Source organism: Pseudorca crassidens, chromosome 9 (assembly GCF_039906515.1).
Source record: "Pseudorca crassidens isolate mPseCra1 chromosome 9, mPseCra1.hap1, whole genome shotgun sequence".
In the NCBI taxonomy this organism is placed as follows: domain Eukaryota; kingdom Metazoa; phylum Chordata; class Mammalia; order Artiodactyla; family Delphinidae; genus Pseudorca; species Pseudorca crassidens.
In genome coordinates, this window is record NC_090304.1 from 101,315,395 (window position 1) to 101,337,968 (window position 22,574).

The following is a 22,574-nucleotide window of genomic DNA, read 5'->3' on the forward strand; positions in this document are numbered from 1 at the left end:
CAGCTCTGTCACTTACCGACTGTGTGACATTAAGCAAGTAAACTTCTACCTGTGGCCTTCATTGCCTTCAACTGTAAAATATGGGCAATAATGGTACCCACTTGCAGAGGTGGTTATGTGCAATAAATCAGGCATGTGCTGGGTTTAACACAGTCCCTGAGACATAGTAAGAATAAGAAATGTTTGGGTATTGTTATCCATCAGTCAGTCAATGAGTATTTATTAAACACCATATATTGTCAAGTAGAAAATTTAGTCAAGAGCAAATAATTTATTCAGTGCCCGACTCCATCTTTCGGTCCAAATAATCTGGACTAAAGTCACTCTTATCCTCTTTGCCTGGGACGGCACAGTCTCCTTTAGTCTCAGCCCCACGGAGGGGGCATCCCGTGAGGACAAGACCCTGTGACTGAGCCCTGCTTGAAAACACACAATTGTTGGTTTCTGTCTTTGAGTGACACTTAGTCTAATTCAGTACTCAGAGCCTTTAATTAGTCAAGCACAATCCCTACCCATCAGACAATCCAAATGCCAACCTGGGGGCGCCTCACTTGCTCTCCACTTGAAATGCAGATGAAACTCAGAGTGGGTGTGGCCCTGGCTTCTAGCCACGCAGCATGACACACCTGATAGGATTCTCTGGGAGCGATGCCCATCCTTGTTTTCCTGGGCATCAAAATGCCGGCCCAAAGCTAAGAGGGATGCTTATATATTGCTTATGTCAACCTAAATGGTCTCCAAGGCGAGCCCCACTTTTTTTTTTCACTTTGTGATTTGATAGAACTATAGATTCACATGCAGTTGTAAGAATTAATACAGAGAAGTCCTGATCCCCTTCTTGCATGACTGGAATACAGTTTGACAACCAGGAAATGACAGTGGTATGATCCACCAACCTTATTCAGATTTCACCAGTTTTACATGCAGCCGTGTGTGTGTGTGTGTGTGTGTGTGTGTGTGTGTGTGTACTTCTGTGCCATTTTATCATATGTGTAGATTCATGGAAACACTATGGTAGTCAAGATACAGGGCAGTTCCTCCCTCTCTCCCCCACCACATCCCTTGGCAAACACTAATCTGTTCTCCATCTCTAAAATTTAGTCATTTCAAGAATGTTATATAAATGGCATCACACAGTATGTAACCTTCTGAGACTGGCTTTTTCTTTTCTGCTCAGCATAATTCCCTTTACATCCATCCAAGTAGTTGAGTGTATCAGTAGTTTGTTCCTTTTTATTGCCTAGTACTATTTCGTGATATGGATGTACCATAGTTTCTTTATCCATTCACCTGTTGACGTGTATTTTGGTTGTTTCCAGTTTGGGGCTATTAGAATAAGGTTGTTTGGAATATTCACATACAGGTTTTGGGGGAGCAGATGTTTTTATTTTTCTGGGATAAATGCCCAAGAGTTGGAGTTGCTGAGCTGGGTGGTGTATTCAGTTTCATAAGAAACTGTTCTGCTGTTTTTCAGAGTGGCTGGACCATGTTTCATACCCACCAGCAACATATGAGTGGTCCCGTTTCTAATTCCTTGCCAGCATCTGGTGTTACCTCTATTTTTAATGTTAACCATTCTGATAGGTGTATAGTGATATCTCATTGTGGTTTTAATTTGCATTTCCCTGATGGCTAATGACATTGAACATCTTTTCATGTGCTTATTTGCCATGTATATATATATACTCTTCAGTGAAATGTCTGATGCTGTCTTTTGCCCAAGTTCTAATTGGATTGCTTGTTATTTCACTGGCTAGTTTTGAGAGCTCTTTATATATTCTAGACATAAGTCCTTTGTCAGATATGTGGTTTGCAGATATTTTCTCCCAGTCTGTAGTTTATCTTTTCATCTTCTTCACAGGATCTTTTGAAGAGCAAACATTTTACATTTTGATGAGGTCCAATTCATCAAGTTTTCCTTTTCTGGGTCATGTTTTTGGTGTTAAGTCTAAGACCTCTTTGCGTAACCCTAGGTCCTGATGATTTTCTCCTGCGTTGTTTTTTTTTTCTAAAAATTTTATAGTTTGTATGTCTTACATTTCAGTCTTTGATCCATTTGAGTTAATTTTTGTATAAGGCGTGAGATTTAAATCAAGGTTCACTGTTTTGCTTGTGGATATCCAATTGTTCCAACACCTTTTTTGAAAAGCAATTTGGCCATATTTATCATGAGCCAAAGGTATGTCCATAGCTTTTTTTCTGTCACTTCCGGGACCTTGTCCTAAGGAAATAATGCAGAAACATGAATAAGCTATAAGCTTGGAAGATAAGTCACTGTAACATGTTTTTTAATAAAGTTAAAAAATTGGAATTAACCTGAATGCCCAACCATAAGGAATTGGCTAAGTGTGGCACACACATGGAATGATATGCAGCAATTTAAAATGTATTTACGCAATAACTTTCACCCATTCAACAAATATTTACTCAGTATCCACTTGTGTTAGTAACGAGGATAATGGGGTGAGCAAGTTAGCCACCACCCCTCTCTTCTAGAAGCTTGCAGTCTAGAAGGGAGAATAGAGGAAACATTCCTGCCACTTAGAAAAATACATTTGGTAAACTAAGGGGAAAAACAGGAAGCAAAATTGTACATACAAGGTGATTGGAGCTGTGTTGAAATACACGCATGCGAAAAAGAACAAAGAAATCGTCATTCTTTTTAGGGTGATTAGATCAAGGGCAGTCTTTTTCATCCTCTGTTTTCCATACCTTCCATAGCACCTTCTTTTTATAATAATAACAACGATAAAGGGAAAAGCCTCGATTGAGAAATAGCTTCTTGCCTTGAAAAGGTTAGGAACGTCCACTTGAAGAGGCGGCAAACACACGTACCAAAGGGTACGCAAAAGGCCACCGCAGACAGTTGGGTGTCCCAGCACCCAGCTAAGTCATGCTGGACGATGCAGTCGGTCAACATGCATTGATGGGGTGTCTGCTAGGTGACTGGCATCACATGAGGTACTCAGAATACGTGTTTAAGAGTAGCCAGTCCCTGACCTCTTGGGGCTCTTGCAAGGAGCTCTGATCTCGGTCTTCCTCGTGCCTGTTCAAGGCCTCACACTTTGCAGCTCACGCCTTCCCTCAGGTGCTCCTCTCCACAAAACTGTAAGGTTGTCAGGGAGCGCGTAATGGTCCCCATTTGTCAGACAATGAGGCGCAGAGAGCTTAAGCACTTGGCCAAGGCCACACAGACTGTAAATGGCAGGCAGGGGGCTTGAGACCTGGCCTTCTAACCTCTAAGCACAGTGCTGTTCTCAGAATACCACACCTGCCTCAAGAACAGCTGTGATAACAGTGAACTCAAAGCAAGGAAGCAATCGGCAGCTACCCACAAGGAGAATTTAAATCCTGCGGGTGGAAAGCGTACATCCCTAGGGCGAGCATGGGCTCCTCTCTGTCTGTGGGCTTGGGACTTGTTCGGGGGGTGGGGGGCGGGCAAGGCAGTGAGGGGACTGGGATCCAGACACCTGGGCTCACCTCTCCTCCCCCTCCACAGATGGTGAAGGCAATCCAGGTCCTGAGAATCCACCTGCTGGAGCTGGAGAAAGTCAATGAACTCTGCAAGGACTTTTGTAACCGTTACATCACCTGCCTCAAAACCAAGATGCACAGTGATAACCTGCTCAGGAATGACCTCGGGGGGCCCTACTCCCCCAACCAGCCCTCCATAAACCTTCACTCACAGGTAACACACAGGGCTGGGTCCTGTCTCCTAGCCAGGCTCCTAAGCGAGGTGTCAGAATGTCTGAAGGTCCCATGGAGACCTAGGAAAATGGTTTAGACTGACTGTATCCTTTCACCTCTGATCCACTCCTCCTGCTATTTTCAGGCAGCTCAGTCCCTTTTTCACCCAGAGCTCAGCATACCAGGGTATCAGTATTCCCTAGAAGATGACCAGATCTGAGAGGGACAATGTCCAAAGGGATTCCTGGCTTCCTGGTCCAAGATATCCTAAAAAATGAGCACGAGAGTTAAGGAGATGGAGAGCTTTGCAGGAGGATGAGGCGGGGACGGAGCTGGGAGTGGACCCAGACATCCCAGCCTCGCAGGCTTCTCAAGGGGGCTGGAGCTCGATGAGCTCTCTGTGTTTTGGGAAGGAGAGTGTGGGGAAAGTGGGCCTTCCCTGAATCCTGCCCACCTAATAGGAGACAGCAGCTTTTCCCCGATCATTCTCTAGTTGCTCACCCTGCCCTGGCACATCTGTCTCCCTGTGGTCCAGGGCCACTGTGTAAGTCACCTAAAGTCACCCCTCACAAGATTCACCAGCCACCTTCATCCTGGGAACTGGGAACTGTGGAAATGGCAGAGAATGGGCTCTCTCTCCAGGACAGAATATTTTCCCCAAACCTATGAACTAAGAAAGCTTCCCGGTGATACCTTCCCGACTCACTGGTGTCTATGTTAAGCGCTAGACTCACCACTTTCTTCTTCTCCCACTGAGCTCTTGAGTCCAGGACAGACACATGGAGGGTCCCCCAGGAGGTTTGCACTAGCCTCTGCCCACGAGACAATCAGGCTTGGGGATCCCGCTAAACTTTCTAAGAATGCTTGGTGAGAGGTGCTGGAAAGAATGCCAAAGAAAGGTGGTGCTATTTTTATCCTTAAGTTTTAAGGATCGAGACGTATAATCGATCTCTCTAGGTTGGTGGAGGCAGGGGAAAGGACATGGTGACCCCGAGAAGGCCAGCCATGCCTTGTACATTTTGATAGCAGGAATTACGTCGAACCCACCCCAGTGGGGTCTCTGTGGGACTCGATAGTGAGTACTGTATGGGACACGAGGCCGGAAGTTTATTTCCTCTTCCCATTGCTTGAAATCACCAAATCACTTTATTACAGATCTAAACTCAGCCGCCCAGGCTTCTGCTTGCTAATATTCTCTTGAAATAGACTCATTCCTTCAGAGTCTTATTGTACTTTCCCTTATGATCAAAATTAGCAAGAAACTTGCATAAAAGAGGACAATAATTGCTCAACGAGCATCTCGTTTGTAATTTATTAGTTTCTATTATTGTGGGTTACCATGGCGATGCTGCGCAGCCCTGGTGATGGGAGAGATGCAAGATAGGAGCCAAGGAGGCTGTGAGGCCTCACCAAATGGAGATGCACATTTTTATCAGTAATTTTCATGAAAATAATAAGTGAGGAGTTAATGAGATGGAAAGCCATCCTGTGGCTATTGTGAATTTGTTTTAAGTGTTGATCTAATTAGAATGCATCGGTCAGGAAAAGTAATGAGGATTTAGTGCCTCACAGAGATGTAAGGATCATATCAGAAAATTAGCACAAGTCTTTGGAAATAATCAGGTCCTTGGAGAGGCCCTGGGTTTTCCCTCCTGGGCCCTCCAACCCCAGCTCGAGCTCTGGCATCGGGGGTGTACCAGGGCAGTGGGAGAAGAAAGGAGGGCCAGAGGGCTTTGCAGCCACAGTGGCCCCCTCAGGCTTGGGCTCTCCGGGCCGACAACTTTATGTGCAGAAAGCAGGGTCACTGGAGACGCGGGTTAGCAGAGAAGGATAACGTGGGCTCTGGGTGAGCCAGGCCTCGGAGATGCTATCTGCAAAAATCAGTCCTCCTGGGGAATCCCTGCATTCAGTGCCTCTGAGCTTAGAGGAAAGAGGAAGGAACTTTGATTCCTATCACTGTAAGCATCACATCTGTGCCTGACAGTGAAGCTGGCCCTGGGGTGACCACTGCAGAAAGGCCTCTGATCCGCTTAGAAAGAGGAACTCAGACAATCAGACAAAAACAAAGACACCAAGAAAGAGAGGAGAAGACACTTAGCGAGGTGGTCCCATTTGCTGCTTCTCAGATTTGTCCCTTCATTTCCTCTCGCTGGCCCCACCTACTTGTTCAGGCTTCAGTGGGTAAATAAGGTGATTACACACGAGCTGCTGTCATAGCTTCCTAACCTGCTCTTCTGTCTTCTCTGGCTACCTCGAAGCCCTCCCCCCCACACATACACACATACACGTATACACACACACACACACACACACACACACACATACATGTATACACACATACATGCATACATACACACACACATACAGGCATACACACACATACACACACACACATTCACATATGCACACCTCAGCCTTCTGCTGCTGCTTTATCTTCTGAAGCTCTATTCAAGCCATTCTCCTGCTTGAAAAGCCCAGTTGCCCCCCAGAGTTTTCACATCCTTTCACTTGACATTTGATGCCCTCGTAGGTCACTATTTTTCCACGCCTGTGTGTTTGGGTGATGACGGCACATCTCTGCAGGACCAAACCCAGCCTCTTCCCCAACGGCAATAATAAGGCTGCTCTCTCCATGGAGGCCTCCCTGACACCCCACCCCAAAGCATGGGCTTTTCTTCCTCTCAACTAACTCCTGGGCACAGTAGGCCATTTATATGGTAAATATCCCATGTGACTTCACGTTTTCCTCTCCTGGTGAATGATAGGCAGCCAGTAAATATCTGTTGAAAGAAGTAATATGATGAGAAATATAGAGAGAAATCAAGGGAGGCAACAGGAAGGCAAAGGAGGAAAGGAGAAGTAGGGAGAAAGACAAAGGGAAAGAAAGACAAATATCAATGGTCACGTTTGCGAGGGAGGTACGGAGAGGCTGAAGAACTAGAGGAAAAGAACAACAAAGACAAAGAGACACAGACCGAGGAAGAGGAGAGTGAGACTGAAGACAGGCAGAGGCAGAAAGGAGTTGGAGAGAGAGATGGCGGCAGTCGTGGGGGGAGGGGAGGGGGTGGGGTCAGTGCAGCGTCCCGGGTGTGTGTCCGGCAGAAGGTGAGCAGGATGTGCCCCGCGTTGCCCCGTCCACATCCCCAGGTCAGGCTCCCATCTCTGCCTCGCCAAGGTGGGCGCGGGCTGGCCTGGGCCTTCCCAGGAAGGAGAGACCCTCGGGGCCAAGAGACTCAGTGCAGGAGGCAGGCCTGACTGGGGTCCGGCCGTGGGAGCCAGCTTGGCGGAGGAGAGAGGAGGAGCGTGTGTGTGTGTGTGTGTGCGTGTGCGTGTGCGTGTGCGTGTGCGTGTCTGTGCACACATTCGTCATGGTGCGACCTTAATCCCCCCAGCCTGAAATAGCCGCGCCGAGCCCAGCCTGGCCTGGGGAGGGGTGTCTCCCCTCTGGAACACGATCTTCAGGATCAACATTCCAGCCGCCTGCCAGCTTTGTTGCAAACTGCTGGCTCATGGTTTTGCCTGTGTGCTAATCATTCAGCCTTGTGTTGCAGAGTGGGAGATGTTTTTTTATTCAAATTGGTCCCCCTCTCTCAGATGCCATACTGTGTCCCCATCCAGCTCTGCGAGGTCGGGGCATACTCTCTGCGTGGCCTTCCGTTTCTATGGGGAAGGGGGGGTGGAAGGGGGTTCGGAGCGGGGGAGACTGCTTTCAGCAAGCAGGAAAGCTAAACCGGGGTTTCCAAGGACTTGGGCCACAGCCTGTCCTTTCCCCTCTGGAGGAGGCCACCCTGCCCTGCCTGCACCTAATGACACCCAGGATTCTTACTCGGCAGAACCCAGGCTTCCTGTGGGGGCAGATCCTCAGTGAAGAAGCCCTTCCTTGATGGCCCCAAATAAACCATTCCACTGGAGAGACCCTCATGCTCGCCCCCCTCAAGCATTAGTCTGACCTGAAATCCATCCTTCTTTCCCCGTGGAGATTAAACCTCAGCTCTGTTCCAGTGCAAATCAGGAGAGCCACAGTTCTCATGCATTTGCCGAGCATTTGGGGGCAGCTTACTGTATGCACCCCGCTAGGTCCTGGGAGAACACAGGGGATTGTCCATGATGAGTGCCCAATCTCAGTGGGAGGGAGCTTGAGTCACACCCAAGGATCTAGATAAATTATCTGAGCACAGAGTGCTCAGGGGCAAGGGGACCCTGAGGAAGGGCAGGAAGGCAGCCGCCGGAAGGGGTCTGGATTGAGCAAAGCATGTGTATGGCCTGAGGTTGCCCAGTCACCACTCAGCATCCGTCTTCCTCCCCGGGGAAAGCCCAGGCCCCAGCCTGCATGCCCTCATGGCCATTGTCTGTTCCTGCCCAGAGACAGGACGAGCAAACCTCTGTAAGGATCAAATAGGCCAGCAGGAGGACTTTCAAATCCTATTGTGATTGGAGAAGCTGTAGATTCACTGGCCTTGGGAGGACTTCCTAGAGGAGTGGGCATTTCAGGCAAGCTTGGGGGAGTGGAGGGCAGTTAGCAGATTACCTGGGGGCTCTCAGTGTGAATGTTCCCAGGGTAGAGAGAAGTCTGGAGAAGGTAAGGGACAGAGAGAGCCTTTCACAGTCCCTGCAGAGAAGGGGCCGGGGTATGGGGGAAACATCACTCACTCATGCCATGTGCATCTGTTCAAGCACCAATGAGCTTGCTGGGTTCCAAGGGCATGAAAACCACTGTGACACAATCTCTAACTGCGAATGTAATGATGGAGTATCTTGCGGCCAAATTTGTGGGATGTTATGCTTTGAGTCTGATCACCACAGCCAATTGCCAAAGACTTTAAAGGCAGTGGAGAATGTAGGCAACGGGGTAAGGATTGGAGACGCGTTGGAGACAAATGAACCGACTGGCCACCTTTTGAGCTGCTCAGGGAAGAACTGGCAGAGAAAGGGGAGAACGTCCACGTTTATTGAGCTCCCTGGTCCCAAGCACTCTGTGTACCAGGTGCTTGACATAGATTATCTTGCTTATGCCTCACAACCAGCCTGCAAGGTGCACATTATTTTCTCCATTTTATACCCAAGGAAAGGGAAACTCAGAGCAGTTAAGTCACTGGTTCAAGGTCACACATCTAAGAAGCAGCAGAGTCAGGGATGAGTCTATTTTCATTTACTAGATCCTTTTACTTCTTCTGTGACACGTAGGAAGGAGAACTAAGCGTCCTGGGCCCTGGGTGGGGAGGCATGACCCTACCTAGCTGTAGATCAGGGATTCAGAGACCAGCGAGTAAGAAACCAATGGCTGGGAAGCGAGAATTTGGATCTGCTAATAGATTGAAAGTAGGGAAGGGAGAGGCCACAGAGTCAGCATTGTTCTGAGATTCCGGGCTCAGCCGACCAGACGTAACTCTGCAGCTGTGCTACTCTCCAGAAAAATAGGAAGGGAACTCATCAGTACATCCTCGCCTGGGGAAGGGGAAACTTACCTATTGACCCACAGAGTTTGCATTTTCAACATTAGCTGGAGGCCAAGGGCGTGGGAAGCCAGCACCTCAGCCCAGCCCCTGGAAGTTCTGCCGCATGGCTGAGCTGGGGTGGTGACCTACCCTGCAAGGTCACTGCTGAGATGAAAAGGGGACACCCCCAGACCCAAGTGACAGGAAGCTGAGTTCCGGGAGTTCCACTGCCTTTCTCCTTTATGGGCGTTAAGGCTGTCCCTTCTGGGTTCCCAGCCCCCCCGGCCTCCGCTCAGGGACCAGGACCCCAAGGGGGCGGCCCTGCCAGGCTCAGAAACCTGAGCGGCTCCCTCTTTCTGAGGGAATGTTCCTTAAGAGCAGCAGCAGCTGCTGTTCCCTTGAGACGAAAGCTCCCAACTGGAGTGGAACAGGAATGGGATTAGGTGGCTTGCGTACATGTGATTGGCTTCCCCGGGTTTGGGAACCCAGCTTTTCCCAGCCTGAGACAGCACGCTGGCTCTGCCAGCACTGGAGGGACGCGGCCAAGAACACGGTGTCTGGGGACAGTGGCAATGTCCCTGCCCCCCAAAGGCACACGCTCACCCCGCTCCAGGCTGAAGCCCACTCAGGCCACCCATCTACTGAGCATCTATCCTGCACCCAGCGCTGTGCTAGGCAGTTTGGGGGAATTCAAAGAAAGACCCCTCTTTCCCTGAAAAACCCTGCAACGCGCATGAGAGAGAACCCCGGTGCTGCCTGCCCAGCATATCAGGCTGACAGGGAGCATTAAGGGAGTCAAGAGGATGGGCCGAGGGCTTGCCCGGGTGGGTCAAGACAAGCTCTCCAGCAGCCCAGCTCCCCACCCCCAGTCTAGGCAAGTTAGCAACAAACCCGTCCTCCTGGGAGGCTCCGGAGGCTTTAGGGAGGATGGTCTGGGCTGGTGGATCAGCAGAGACCCCTAGTGGCCTTGGGGGGGATGGCAGATAGCCGGGGCCCCCACTCCCGCTGCCCCCCCACTCCCTCCACCCACTCACAATACATCCCAGGGAATGGCGTTGGTTTTTCAAAAATCCCCAACCGGAAGGGCCTTCGCAAGGTCATCCAGTTCACTCCCCTGTTTCACAGGCATCCTAGTACAATAAAAATTACAGCTATTTCAAAATAACTTAAAGGAAAACTTTTCTAATCAGTCCTTTCCTTCACTCCTTCATTTCTTCTTACCATCGTGGTTTCTTCCAGGAGTTTCTTCCCTGAGTGGAAATTAAGTCTTCCCACGCAGCATAAGCCCTTTCGCTATTAACAGTGAAGAAAGATGGCTCGAGGGGCTGACACAGCTCCTCCTGGGCTGACATCAGACCATCGTGTCAGAGTTCACAGTCAATGCCAGTTCATTTGTTCCCCGCCGTCTCCACCCTCCGTTTCCAAAAGTAATTGCAGAGCCTTTCACTTTTTCTTAGTAATGGCTTCCTTTTGAACAAGTCATCTTTTTTTGTTCCAAAAATGAAATGTGGAGTAAAACTCACCCAGTGACCACTGTGGTTCAGAAAGAATGACTGATGGCCCCAGGACGCGAGGGCCTGGAAGCTGGCCCACGGGTGGCGTCCAGGAGTGCAAGCTCTCAGCCATCCTAAAGCTGCTCCCCTACCTCGCTGTGCCCCTCCCGAGAGGCTCTTGGCCTCTCTGTGTCTCTGGGAAACAGCACACAAGGAGCAACAGTGGGATGAGGTCTGTGGAGGCCAGCTCGTTGACTTCCATCTGACTTCTTGGTCACCTGGTCCATGCCCTAAAAGACGTCATTGCTGGGGAACTCTAAGTTTTCAGCCTTTTGGCCCATTTCCTACTAGAAAGTAAGAGACTGATGCTCCCCAGCCCGATGGAACGGCTCCACCAGAAGAGCCAGGAAAGTGCCCATGATTCCCAGCCTTCCGGCAGCTTCCAGAGGCTTGCGGACACCACTGCCATGCTCCTGATCACGGCAAAGAATTCCTGGACTGGATAAGCAGCTTTCAGCCCCTGGTTCCTGGACAACTCAAGCAGGGATGTGAGTCTCTGGATGTTGAAATGTCACTGAAACTACCAGATGTGCTTCTAGCCTCTTCATGAGGCCAAGGAGCCTGGCAGGAAACAGCTCTGTGTGGGTCTAGGCAGAGCACCATCTACCTGGTTTGGAGTCTGTTGAGACCCAGGAGGAAGCTGTCGAGAAGATAATAACACTGTGTGCTTAGCCAACATCTTCTCCCCAGGGGGCTCCCACTGCCGCTGTCGTAGATCCTTCCTCAGAAAAGACCGGTGCACGGTCTCCAGAGACGCAGCCCCATTGTCTCTGTAGAGACAAGGTTCTAGCGGGCTGGAAACTAAGGCGTGACCAGAAATAGTTGCAAAGTCAAGTCTCGGAGCTCGTCTGGGACAGAGACCGCAGCTTTGACTTCTGGGGCTTGGCCTTGGCCTAGGAACACCGAAGGCAGGGAGGCAGGAACGAAGGGGCATGTGTCAAGGTGTGACCACCACTGCTAGGCGTGCAGCCCCGGATGAACCTCTGCTGTTGCTAAGTGAGGAACCCACGAGGCCCTACGTGTCTAGGACAGGTTTTAAACCCTGGTTGTGTCATTCCCTAGTGGCGCGACTTTAGCCAAAGGAAGTGGGAAATGATTTATTGGATGCCTAAATGTGCCGGACACTGTGCTTACCTTGGAGCCTGGCTGTCTCACTCCAAAGTTCATCTCTCCATGGGAGCATCGGTGCTACACCTGGAGCCAGAAGACCTGGGTTCGAGGCAGAGCCATGTGACTCAAGAAGGTCACTTCCATTCTCTGGACCTCAATTCCTCTTCAGGCAAATAGAAGAATCTCTCCTCTGCTGACCCCATAGGTAGTGGTGAGATTAAAATGAAATAGCACAGTGAAAGAATGCTCTCTGATATTCAGTGTGTATGATAAATAGGTAGTTTTCAGACCCATCTGATCTTTGGGACCATGTGAGGGAGGTTTTTAAAAAACACAGATTGCTGATGGTCTAATTCAATGGTCCTAAGAATCTGTGTCTTAAAAAAACACCCCAGTGGGGACTTCCCTGGTGGTCCAGTGGTAAAGAATCCGCTTTACAATGCAGGGGACACGGGTTCGATCCCTGGGCAGGGAACTAAGATCCCACGTGCCTCTGGGCAACTAAGCCCATACGCCAGAAGTATTGAGCTCGCGCGCCTCACATAGAGAGCCCACGTGCCACAAACTACAGAGCCCACACGCCCTGGAGCCCGCGCTGCACAACTAGAGAGAAGCCACCACAGCGAAGAGCTCGTGCTGCAACGAAAGATCCCGCATGCATCAACTAAGACCCGATGTAGCCAATAATAAATAAAAACAAAACAAAAAAACACCCCAGTTCTCAGGCAGGTTTGTGAAACAGCTCATATTTTCAAATGTAAGAGATGAATATCATTTCCCCAGACCCTGGGATGCCAAGTTTTCGCTTCCTCTCTTTGTCCCAGCTAAGGTGGGGCCAGCCCAGGCCCTGCCCACGGTCTCTACCCATGAAGTTCTCAGTCCCATTCCTTTACTAATGTAACTTGGCCTCTTAGCACCTCCCAGCAAAGACCCAGAGTAGAAGGAGAGGGTAGGAAAGAGAAGGGTCTGAGCCAATGCATAAATTGCCTTTAGTTACCTAAACTGGGGAAGCTGGCATGGAGGCTAGCCAAGCCACAAGTCTGAGAGCCAGCCAGAGTTTGAATACGCCGGTGATGGCTCACCCTTTGGCCTCTGCTAGTAAAAATGTGTTGGTTGAATCCCAAGGCATACATCTTATATTTATTTTACTGGCTTTGCCTGTGTTTTTCTAACCTTGCTGGATATTTTTTCCGATGGGGCAGGGGGTGGGGTTGGAGGAGAAAGTCTGGGACAACTTTTTACGTTTGAAATTCCCAAATATCCTTATTCGATGACGAGCACTGTGGCATGGGTGGTTCCAAACCAGAGATTGTTGAAAAGTCACTGCCATTAGTTTTAGGGTGAGTGGCATGGAGTGGATACCCCACCCCCCATTAAATTTACCTTCCACGTTTGCCTCAGCCTCACGTCATCTCAGTATTGCTTTACACCCTGGGAGAATGGTTGGCTGGGAGTTTGGGACGAGGGGAGCTCAAGCTTGGAGCAGACTCACAGCTGAAGAGTCAGGCTTTGAGGATTCCTGGGTGTTAGCAACGAGCCAGAGACTGAGGCAGGAGGTGCTAATTCCCAATCCACCTTCATTCCTTGGGTGCCCACGCTGTCTCCGTACTTCCAGGTTTGGGCTGTTTTTAATCTGCTCACTTGCCTTCAACAGCTATTGAACCGCTGTGATTCCAGGAGCACCTTGCAGCCCAGTTCTTGGCACAGGGTGTGGGTCCAGTGTTTGTGGAGGACGGAGGACTGTGTTCTAGCCCTGTTGCTGCTACCCAGCTGGGGGACCGTGGGCAAGTCGCTTGGATGTCTAAGCCTCAGTTCCTTATTTGTACCTCAGGGAGCTGAAATACTCAGATTGTAAGGGCCCTTCCAGTCTCTAGGCTTCTGCAGGTCAGACTCAGCATTACCCCGGAGCTGTACAAATGAGAAGGCCAAGAACTCTGCTCAAAGAATAAACCTCGCTGGTGGGGAGGCCCTCGCCGATCCCAGAAAGGAAAAGTTGAGGCAGGAGCCGCTCCCTCCCTTCCCCAAGGTCACAGTCGCAGAGGTGAGCCGAGTATGGGAGCGAGGCCTCCTCCCAGGAGCCAGATGGGAGGCCCCGGCGTGGAGGAGGGGAAGCCAGGCTCCCGCCCCGCTGTTGCGTATTTATAGCCCTGAGCCGGACAGTACAGGAGGGTAGAAAAGGCAGCTCGGAGGAGATGCCAAGGGGGGTTAAGCAGCTGAATCGAATGAGACGTGTAAGTCAGGACCGACTGCCTCTCTCTGTGAGAGGCTTGGCCGGCTTCCCGGGTGCCAGGGTCTGGGAGGTGATGCGCCCTAGCTGTCCCCCGGCCTTTGATGCTTCTCCTTTGTCTGTCGCTCCCTGTGTGCCGTCACTGGCTCCAGGTTTCCTCCAAGCACACGTTTCTCTTCACTCCACACTCTAGACATTCCTGCAGCCGAAGGCCCAAGCTCCTCTGGTCCTAAAACCAAAGCTAGGAAGCCAGGGGCCTCCTTTTCCCCCTATTTCCTTGGCCGTTTTCCTGCCTAATTCCTTCCAGCTGGCCTTTTGGGCAGGTTACCCGGTTCAAGCCCTGTTTTTACACGTGGGCCTGTGGTCGGGGGCACCGGAGGCTAGGCGCTCAGCGACCCTGGTGGGTCTCCTGGCTCCGGGCACTACACCTCATTCGCGCCTGCCTTGCTGTCTCCAGATGAAGCCTGGAGACCCCGACCTCTCACACCCAATTCCTTCCTCACAAACCCTCCCGAGCAGAGCAGAGCGCCCGGCCGCCAAGCAGGGAGGCCTTGCTGCCCTTCTTGGAGACCCACGGCCGAGCTTCCTTCCTGTCCCTCTACATCAAGTCTAAGCGATCCTAGCCCAGCTCTTACGTGGCAATGATGAGGGTACCAGGGGGAAAAATGGTTTTCTTAGCTGCTTTGCATTGTCTGGGGGAAACGGGCAGGCAGTGACAGTGTGGGGCGGAGGGGACCTCCGTGGTGGGCTCTGTGTTGGGGGCCTGAGGGAGAGGAAGCAGCCCATGGAATGTGCCCGAGGCTGGCAGAGGGGAGGCTCACGCGAGATTCCTGGAAGACAGGTTATGAAGGGGCCAGGCGGCTATATTTTATTATTATTTAGCAAATATTTTAGTAGCCGTGATGTGTCAGGCCCTAAACTACGTGCTAAGGATACAAAGAGAATATGTCGGAGGCCCCTTTGTGTGGATCTTGGTGTAATAAGTGCTGCGATACAGGTACGGGGAAGCGAGGCCCTGCGGTGGGGGTGGGGCATCTGGAGACAACTGAGTGCGAAGGATGTGCAGGTGAAGCCCTGGGCTGGGGTTGGAATCACCTGGGGAGCTTTCAACACCCGCCCCTCCCCCCCCACCCCCGCGCCGAAAGCCCTGGCCACACCCCTGACCAATTAAATTAGAATCGCCGGGGATGGAACCTAGGTACGGATACCGGAACTTGCAAAGTGAAGCCAAGGTGCGGACCACTGGTTTCTGGGATAATTTATGTCTCAGGTTTGCAGGGGAATGGAATGGCTAAATGCATGACTATTGTTGGTTGGTTTTTTTTCAGATTGAGCCTTCTTCACACTTTCTAGGGAGCCATGAGAATTGCTTTCTGGATTTGGGTCTGAGAGGAGCAGGAAAAGGGAGGAGGCAAGGCAGGAAGGGGGAGGGGAGAGGAGAAATTTGGGGCTGTGGCATCTAAGCTCTTAGTGGCATTGTCACAAACCACGCCTCCCTTACTGCCAGGACCTCCTGCAGAATTCCCCCAGTTCCATGTCCGGAGTCTCCAATAACCCCCAGGGGATTGTGGTCCCAGCCTCAGCGCTCCAGCAGGGCAACATCGCCATGACAACTGTCAACTCACAAGTGGTGTCAGGTGTGTGCAGCGGATTGTGGGGAACACCCCTGGGAGGAGGCCGGGTGGCCCTGAGGGAATTCCAGGGTTGGGGGGCAGGGCACTGAACAAAACGTCCTAGGAAATGGGAGAGGTGCCCCCTGCCGAGGGAGGGGCTTCCAGCTGCGTTTCTTGACTAAAGTGTTCTGTAAGCTTATAGATGGTTAGCAAGACCTGATGATGGTGGTTTGGAACAAATTTGGGTCAAAGTCTCATAAGCCCGTCAGAGACCCTTCCGCCAAACACACAGAGAGACTCTATTCTCTGGACCCCATCCCCGTCCCACCCCTCCTCCACAGGGGCTGAATGCCTCCAGAGTAGAGGGTGTTTACACGTGAGTGCCAAGGGCATTGGGAACCCTGCTTGCCCTCACTCCTACCCACCCCTATGGCAGGGGACTCCAAAAGTGGTTGTCTCCTCAGGTGGAGCCTTATACCAGCCGGTTACCATGGTAACCTCCCAGGGTCAGGTGGTCACCCAAGCAATCCCCCAGGGAGCCATCCAGATCCAGAACACACAGGTGAGTGTGTGTGTGCAGTGTAGGTGTGTGCGTATGTGCATGGGTTTGGGGGAGGGCAACCGTGACGCTTTACTGCCTGCTAGGCACTTTACACCGGTAACTCCTTACATCCTCATTAGTCCTCTAAGGAGTATCATTACCCCCACTTGACAGAAAAGAAGGTGGGTGTTGGAAAGGTTTTATCAACTGGGATTTTGCTGCCTCTCGGGGTTACATCGAGGGATCCTGCACTTCCTATTCCTGGTCTACACTCCGAGCCACTCTGTAGCTCAGTGGGGTAGAGCGTACACAAGGGAGCCAGGGTGGGAGTAAGAAGATCTGAAGTCAGAGGCCCGAGATCTGACATTAACTCTGCCATCTCGGATGAGTCACCTAACCTCTCTGAGCCTCTGAGTTTTTATCCATAGATGAGGGATTGACACCAGCTGCGCACTAGCCCCACCAGCCTACGGAGCTGATGTGAGGGCTGACCATGGTAATGCATAGGAAAGCGCTGTGCAGACTCTAATGTACCCCAGGAATGCTAATAACTGTTGGATGGTTTACGGCCAATCTCTCTCTCCTGTGCCCTTTGCATGACCCTGTTTCCTCTGTCTCCTCTCTCATCCCCTTCTCCTCCCTCTTCGCCGTCTTCCCTTCTCCCATCCTCTGAGAGGCTGGCGCTGGGTGACAGGAAAGGTAACCTCCCCCGGGCCCTCAGAATGAGTTGGGAAAGGGGACTGGCAGCGAGAGGCTGCTGTCTCTATGGCAACAGGTCCCTAGCCGCTGGCCCGCCAGGCTGCTGATGCTGATTTTTTTTCCACGTGCCCTGAAGGTTAACCTTGACCTCACCTCCCTCCTGGAAAATGAGGATAAGAAGTCCAAGAACAAACGAGGAGTCTTGCCCAAGCATGCCACCAATATAATGCGTTCTTGGCTCTTCCAGCATCTCATGGTGAGTGTGTGTGTGTGTGTGTGTGTGTTGGGGTGTGGAGTTGCAGCGTGGGGTATGAATAAGCTCTGGGGCACCAGACCATCATCCCTAGATCTGCAGAGGGTGTGGCCTCAAAGAGAGGCCCTCTGATAGGGATACCATCTTCCAGAGGCCAGGGCAGAGGGAGGCTTAAATGGGACCTACAGCTGGGAGTTCCAGTGCTTGCGGCTGCTGCCTCAAAAAAGTGTGACATCGATGAGGGAATGGGGACAGACGCATTCTGGAGAGAACGCAGTACTGGGCTAGTGGACAGGGTGGTTTCAGGGACCGGGTGAGATTCCGTGGGAGCCGGGGCTGTGCTTACTGGTTCAGAACCTCCTCCCGCGGTCAGCCATGCTCACCCCTGCCCTCTCCCGTGGAAGAAAATGCTGACTCTCCATCAGGACTCTTCTGCTTCCCGAGTCCTCAGTGCGGAGGGAAGCAGAGGGTGTGCGTCCATTTCCCTCTGATCAGGGCAGCCCGAGGAGGCACAGACTGGGGAGCCGCGGCTGAGCCCACCCCCCGGAGGAGCCGCCCAGGCAGAAATCCTGGCCTCGCGTAACCAGCCGAGCTCAGAAACGCAGAGCAGTTGCTTTCATAGCCTCTTCCGTAAAATGACGACACGGCCTCAGATTTAAGTATAATGTTTATAAAGCACCTGCCCTGTGCACCTACCATGATGATAGTTGTGTTTGTGTGCAGTGTAAGTTGCAGCAGACAGGCCTTGACTATCAGAAGTGACTTTAACGCTATTATCACTAGCAACCTCCTAGTATCATTCAAGGGCTGGAGCAATAAAGAAAGCCAGTGACTCTGGGCTGAGAGAGAGAGAGAGAGAGAGAGAGAGAGAGAGAGAGTGTGTGTGTGTGTGTGTGTGTGTGTCTGGGGTGGGGAGGTAGATTCTTCGAGCACAGGCGGGCTCCCAGTGGACTGCAAGCTCTTGGCCTGGCATGAGTAATAGACACACAGACAGAAGACAGATTCCAAGCTTGGGGCTGTAGATATATTGGTCGGAAAAGTGTGGGGAAGAATCAGGAGTTAGGGGGACTCTTTCTTCAGAGACAAGGAGACAAAGCCAGCGGATCGTGGGAACTAATTAATCAGTCAGTCATCAGCCCTTTATTTGAAAGTGCCTCCAAGAGCCAGGGCGCCCAGGCCCAGGTGGTCCTAGGATCTGGGGATCTTAGGATCTCCTGCCCCCCAGCAGATGGCCAGAACTGCTCTGAGGTGCGGGATGTGGCCTGAGCTCTGCGCCCCCCACCCTCCCCGCCGGCCCTGGGGAATGAGGACTCGGGGCCGCCCCAGCGTTTGCTGAGGAAGCACATCTTGAAGGCACAACCTTGGGAGCAAACAATAACCAAATTTGGAGAGAAAGCGCTGGAAGGCTGAGGGTTAAAGCCAGGAAAGGAGGTTGGAGAGACTCCCGGAGCCTAGGGATGAAGCCAGGTGCAGGCTCGGCCTGTTGTTCTGACTCAGTATCTGGAGCTCGCGGTGGGGATGCCCAGGTCTCCTGCCTGTTCTCTCTTCCATGTTGTTAGAGAGCCAGAGGGCTCAGATGGACTTGGTGGCCCTGAGAGCCCAGTGTCTGTGCGAAGCTCCCAGCCCCAGCGCCGGGAAGAGGGCCTCTGTAGGGGAGGTTCTGTCTCTGTGCACTGAGCTGTAACACCCAAGTTGGGGGCACCCAGGCTACCTCCCCGGCCCCAGCCATGGACCTAGAGGAGGCCACGTGTTACGTTGTGTTGCTGTGTAACTGTAGGGCTGTGGGTTTGGTGGAAAGCTCGTGGGCTTTTGAGGCAACCAAACCCAGCTTCACATCTAGGCTTTCCCTCTTCCTCTGTGATCTGGCCACACTCACTTCTTGTGGCGATCGTGATGGAGCAGTGAAATGAGTGCAAAGACCCTAGCACACTGGGGCTTATTAAATGTTCGTTCCCTCGCTTCTCTTCCTTTCCTTCCCCCCATCCTGTGCATGTTTGAAGACTGATGTGAACACACCTACAGCCTTACTTCTGAGGGGAGAAAAGGCAAGTATAGGAGGGAGAGGAGCCTGACGTCCAGGCCAGTGCCCCCCGCTGACTCCTGTCACTTCCGGTGCCTCCCGTACCCGATGGCAACTCACCCCTGAGTTAAGTCTTCAGCCTGAGACAGAGGGTCACACTATTCATCCCTCCTGTGACCTTGGACTCAGTTCATGTCCTGCCTCTCGCCCTGCCCTTCGCCCCCCCGCCCCGCTGAGCCCCCTCAAAGGCTCAGGGTCTTTCCCTTCCACTCTACGGCCACCTCCAGCCGGACGTGGGAAGGCAGAGGAAGGTAGAGGCAGGGAAGAGAGGGTGTAGCAGCTGAGCACAAAGCAGAGGGGAAAGAAGGACCCAGGTTAGAGCTGTAGGAGGGACCTGGAACGATGGCAGGGACTTGCTGAACCGTGTGAGTGAGCCCGTCACCCGCCCCAGGCCCTCTGCAGCGCAGAGTGCACTCAGTGTGGATACTGTCGATAAAGCACTTGACATTGGCAAGTCCTCCCCCACTTAATGCCTTCCCCACAGAGGCCATGGAGAGAGGACAAGAGAGTGACCCGTGGGCCTTTAAAGTCAGAACTCAGAACTTCTGGAAGAGGGGGAGGAAGAAGATGGGGAGAAGTCTAGGCTCTAGGGACTTAGCATGATGCAGTTGTCCCCTGCAGGCCAAGGCTGGCTCCCCAGATACAGGTGGGCACACAGTTCCCCTAAACCCCAGCTCAGGAAAGAGCCTGTGAAGGCTCTTGGTAACAGGGCACAGTGGAAAGAAGGCAGGCTTTCAAGCCAGACAGGCAGGAGTAGGAACTGAGGCCCTTCCACTAGCTGGGCAATCACTTTATTTCTTTGAAAAAGGAGATAATACCCATTTTCCATGGTTGAGAAAACTAAATGAGATAACTTATGTACAGAGCCATGCCTGATACACAATCACACTCAAGAAGTGTGAACTTTCTAGAACAGCAGACCAAGAGCAAGTTTTTGAGGCCAAGGCCCAACATCTGTGAAAGTTATTTAGAGGTGGATGGCTGATCTGTTGTTCTGATCTGTAATACCTCCTGATTCTCCCATCATTTGACCCTAAGAATACATTGACTAATACTGTTACTTACCTGTTCTGTGTGTATATGTGTGCGTCGAATCTACATGTTGTATATCTCTGACTCGGCTGTAAATTGTTTAAGAATAGAGATCATACATGATACCTCTTCTCTGGGCCCCAAAGCATTGCTTCCCAAAGTGGGTACCTTTACAGGATGTTATAGGTGTTGCTCCCAAGAAAGGGTACCCTGATGAAACAGATTTGGGAAAATCTGGTTATATGAAGTTTAGCTTCTTTCTTTACCCTTAGTATACTAGGGGGGCATCGTGAATTTGCAAGAGGGGGCATGGCTTGAAGCTTTTCCCAAATATTTGATCACTCTGAGTCACTCTTGTTTTCATTGTTGCTCTGAGAACAAGTCTGAGACTGTAGTTCTTGGAGAACCCCACTCTGTGGCAACATTATATTAGGCATATAGTAGCTGTTCAGTCTTAGAAAAGGTATGAAAAAGGGCAGATCTCAATATCAGTGATGTTCTCATATCCAGTGCAGGGGAGACAACTAATTTGTTGATTGTTTAATTGGAAAAGTTGATTGAAGAAAGACACAGCCATTAAAAAGATACATTTTATTTTTTAAATTTATTTTATTGAAGTAGAGTTGATTTACAATGTTGTGTTAATTTCTGCTGTACAAAGTGACTCAGTTATATATATATATGTTTACATTCTTTTTCATATTCTTTTCCATTATGGTTTATCACAGGATATTGAATATAGTTCCCTGTGCTGTACAGTACCACCTTGTTGTTTATCCATCCTATATATACTAGTTTACATCTGCTAACCCGAAACTCCCAATCCTTCCCTCCCACACCCCCATCCCCCTTGGCAACCACAAGTCTGTTCTCTGCATCTGTGAGTCTGTTTCTGTTTCATAGATATATTCATTTGCGTCATATTTGAGATTCCACATACAAGTGATATCGTATGGTATTTGTCTTTCTCTTTCTGACTTACTTCACTTAGTATGATAATTTCTAGGTCCGTCCATGTTGCTGCAGATGGCATTATTTCAGCCTTTTTTATGGCGGAGTAGTATTCCATTGTGTGTGTGTGTGTGTGTGTGTGTGTGTGTGTGTGTGTGTGTGTGTGTGTGTGTGTGTATATACCACATCTTCTTTATCCATTTATCTGCTGATGGACGTTTAGGTTGTGTCCGTGTCTTGGCTATTGTGAATAGTGCTGCTATGAACATAGGGGTACATGTAAGATACATTTTATTTTGATTTAAAAGACATACATAATATATTTGTTTGCTAATGTTTTGATATAAGGACAAGGTCATTTTCTGATTAAAGTTTGTCATTTTACTTGCACAAACTTCTCCTATAAGATCTATAAATTTCATCTTTATTTAAAATGGAATAAGAACTTTGGCTTTGGGGAAGTAATCTGTCTGCAGGATATTTCTAGATTTTTATTGTGTATCCCAGTCTCTTATACTTGTCTCACCTGGTCTCACTTTTAAGCAAATTTGAGTCTGGAGTCTTTCCAAAGCACTCCGCTTAGTTTTCTTAGCAACAACTCTTGCTTTTTGCACTCATATTTTATTGGTTTACAGAATAAAGTTACATAATTACAGTAACACGTATAACTGGCATAAACTAGTCAACACAAACACTGCTGACTTTCTGACAAGCACATAAATTGGCTAATGAACATTCTACAGAGTAATCTATTCATCTCAAGCCGTCAGGATACTGCAGACAGCAGTTCTAATGGTTGACAGCAGAAAGGGAGAGCGTGGTATAACCTGTAGACTTGTTTAATAGAGATCGGTTGTTAGAACTTCTATTGTAGATGCTGGTTTTCCTGTTTTCTTCTTTCCCTCAGGCAGAAGTTAGTATTCTTTGATTCCTTTTGCCCTGTGTCCGAGGCTTCTTGTCATTTCCACTGTTCTGGGGCACTAGCAGCTATAGAAATGTATTCAGATGACAGCATGCTCCTGAGATGGAGGCTAAACCCCGGAGCCTTTTTGCTGTTAGGCTGCGGTGAGACTGGAATGGTTTCATCCATCAGTTCCTTGCTTCTGGGTCCCTGAAGAATCCAGTGAGATTTTCTTGCTACTGCATTTTGGCTGAAAGCAGCTAAACTCCTGCTGGAAGCAGTCATTCCGTTACAAATCCAGATAGGGTGAGAAACCCTGGCAGAGGGTCCTCTCCGTGGAGGAGAGAGGGAGGGGCGCAGCTCAGCCCCCGCTTCTGCCCTCATCCCCTCTTGTCCAGATCCCAGCCTCCCCCTGTCCTGCCTGGGTGATTCTGCCTATTTCCGTCAAAAATGTGCCTGTTCTCTGTGCTGCTGTTACCCAAGCACAGGAGC

At 50.5% G+C, this 22,574-nt stretch overlaps 1 protein-coding gene across 10 annotated transcripts in view; it reads left to right on the top strand.

The window, feature by feature from the left end:
* PKNOX2 (PBX/knotted 1 homeobox 2) overlaps positions 1 to 22,574 on the top strand; it is a 303,483-nt gene that overhangs the window by 267,825 nt on the left and 13,084 nt on the right. For 9 of the 10 annotated variants that reach the window (XM_067751462.1, XM_067751466.1, XM_067751469.1 and 6 more), the window contains 4 exons: positions 3,500 to 3,688; positions 15,520 to 15,649; positions 16,090 to 16,187; positions 17,002 to 17,121. In XM_067751462.1, coding sequence (XP_067607563.1) covers positions 3,500 to 3,688; positions 15,520 to 15,649; positions 16,090 to 16,187; positions 17,002 to 17,121 — 537 coding nt within the window. The remainder of the gene's footprint in view (positions 1 to 3,499; positions 3,689 to 15,519; positions 15,650 to 16,089; positions 16,188 to 17,001; positions 17,122 to 22,574) is intronic. The other variant, XM_067751471.1, reaches the window with a different exon arrangement.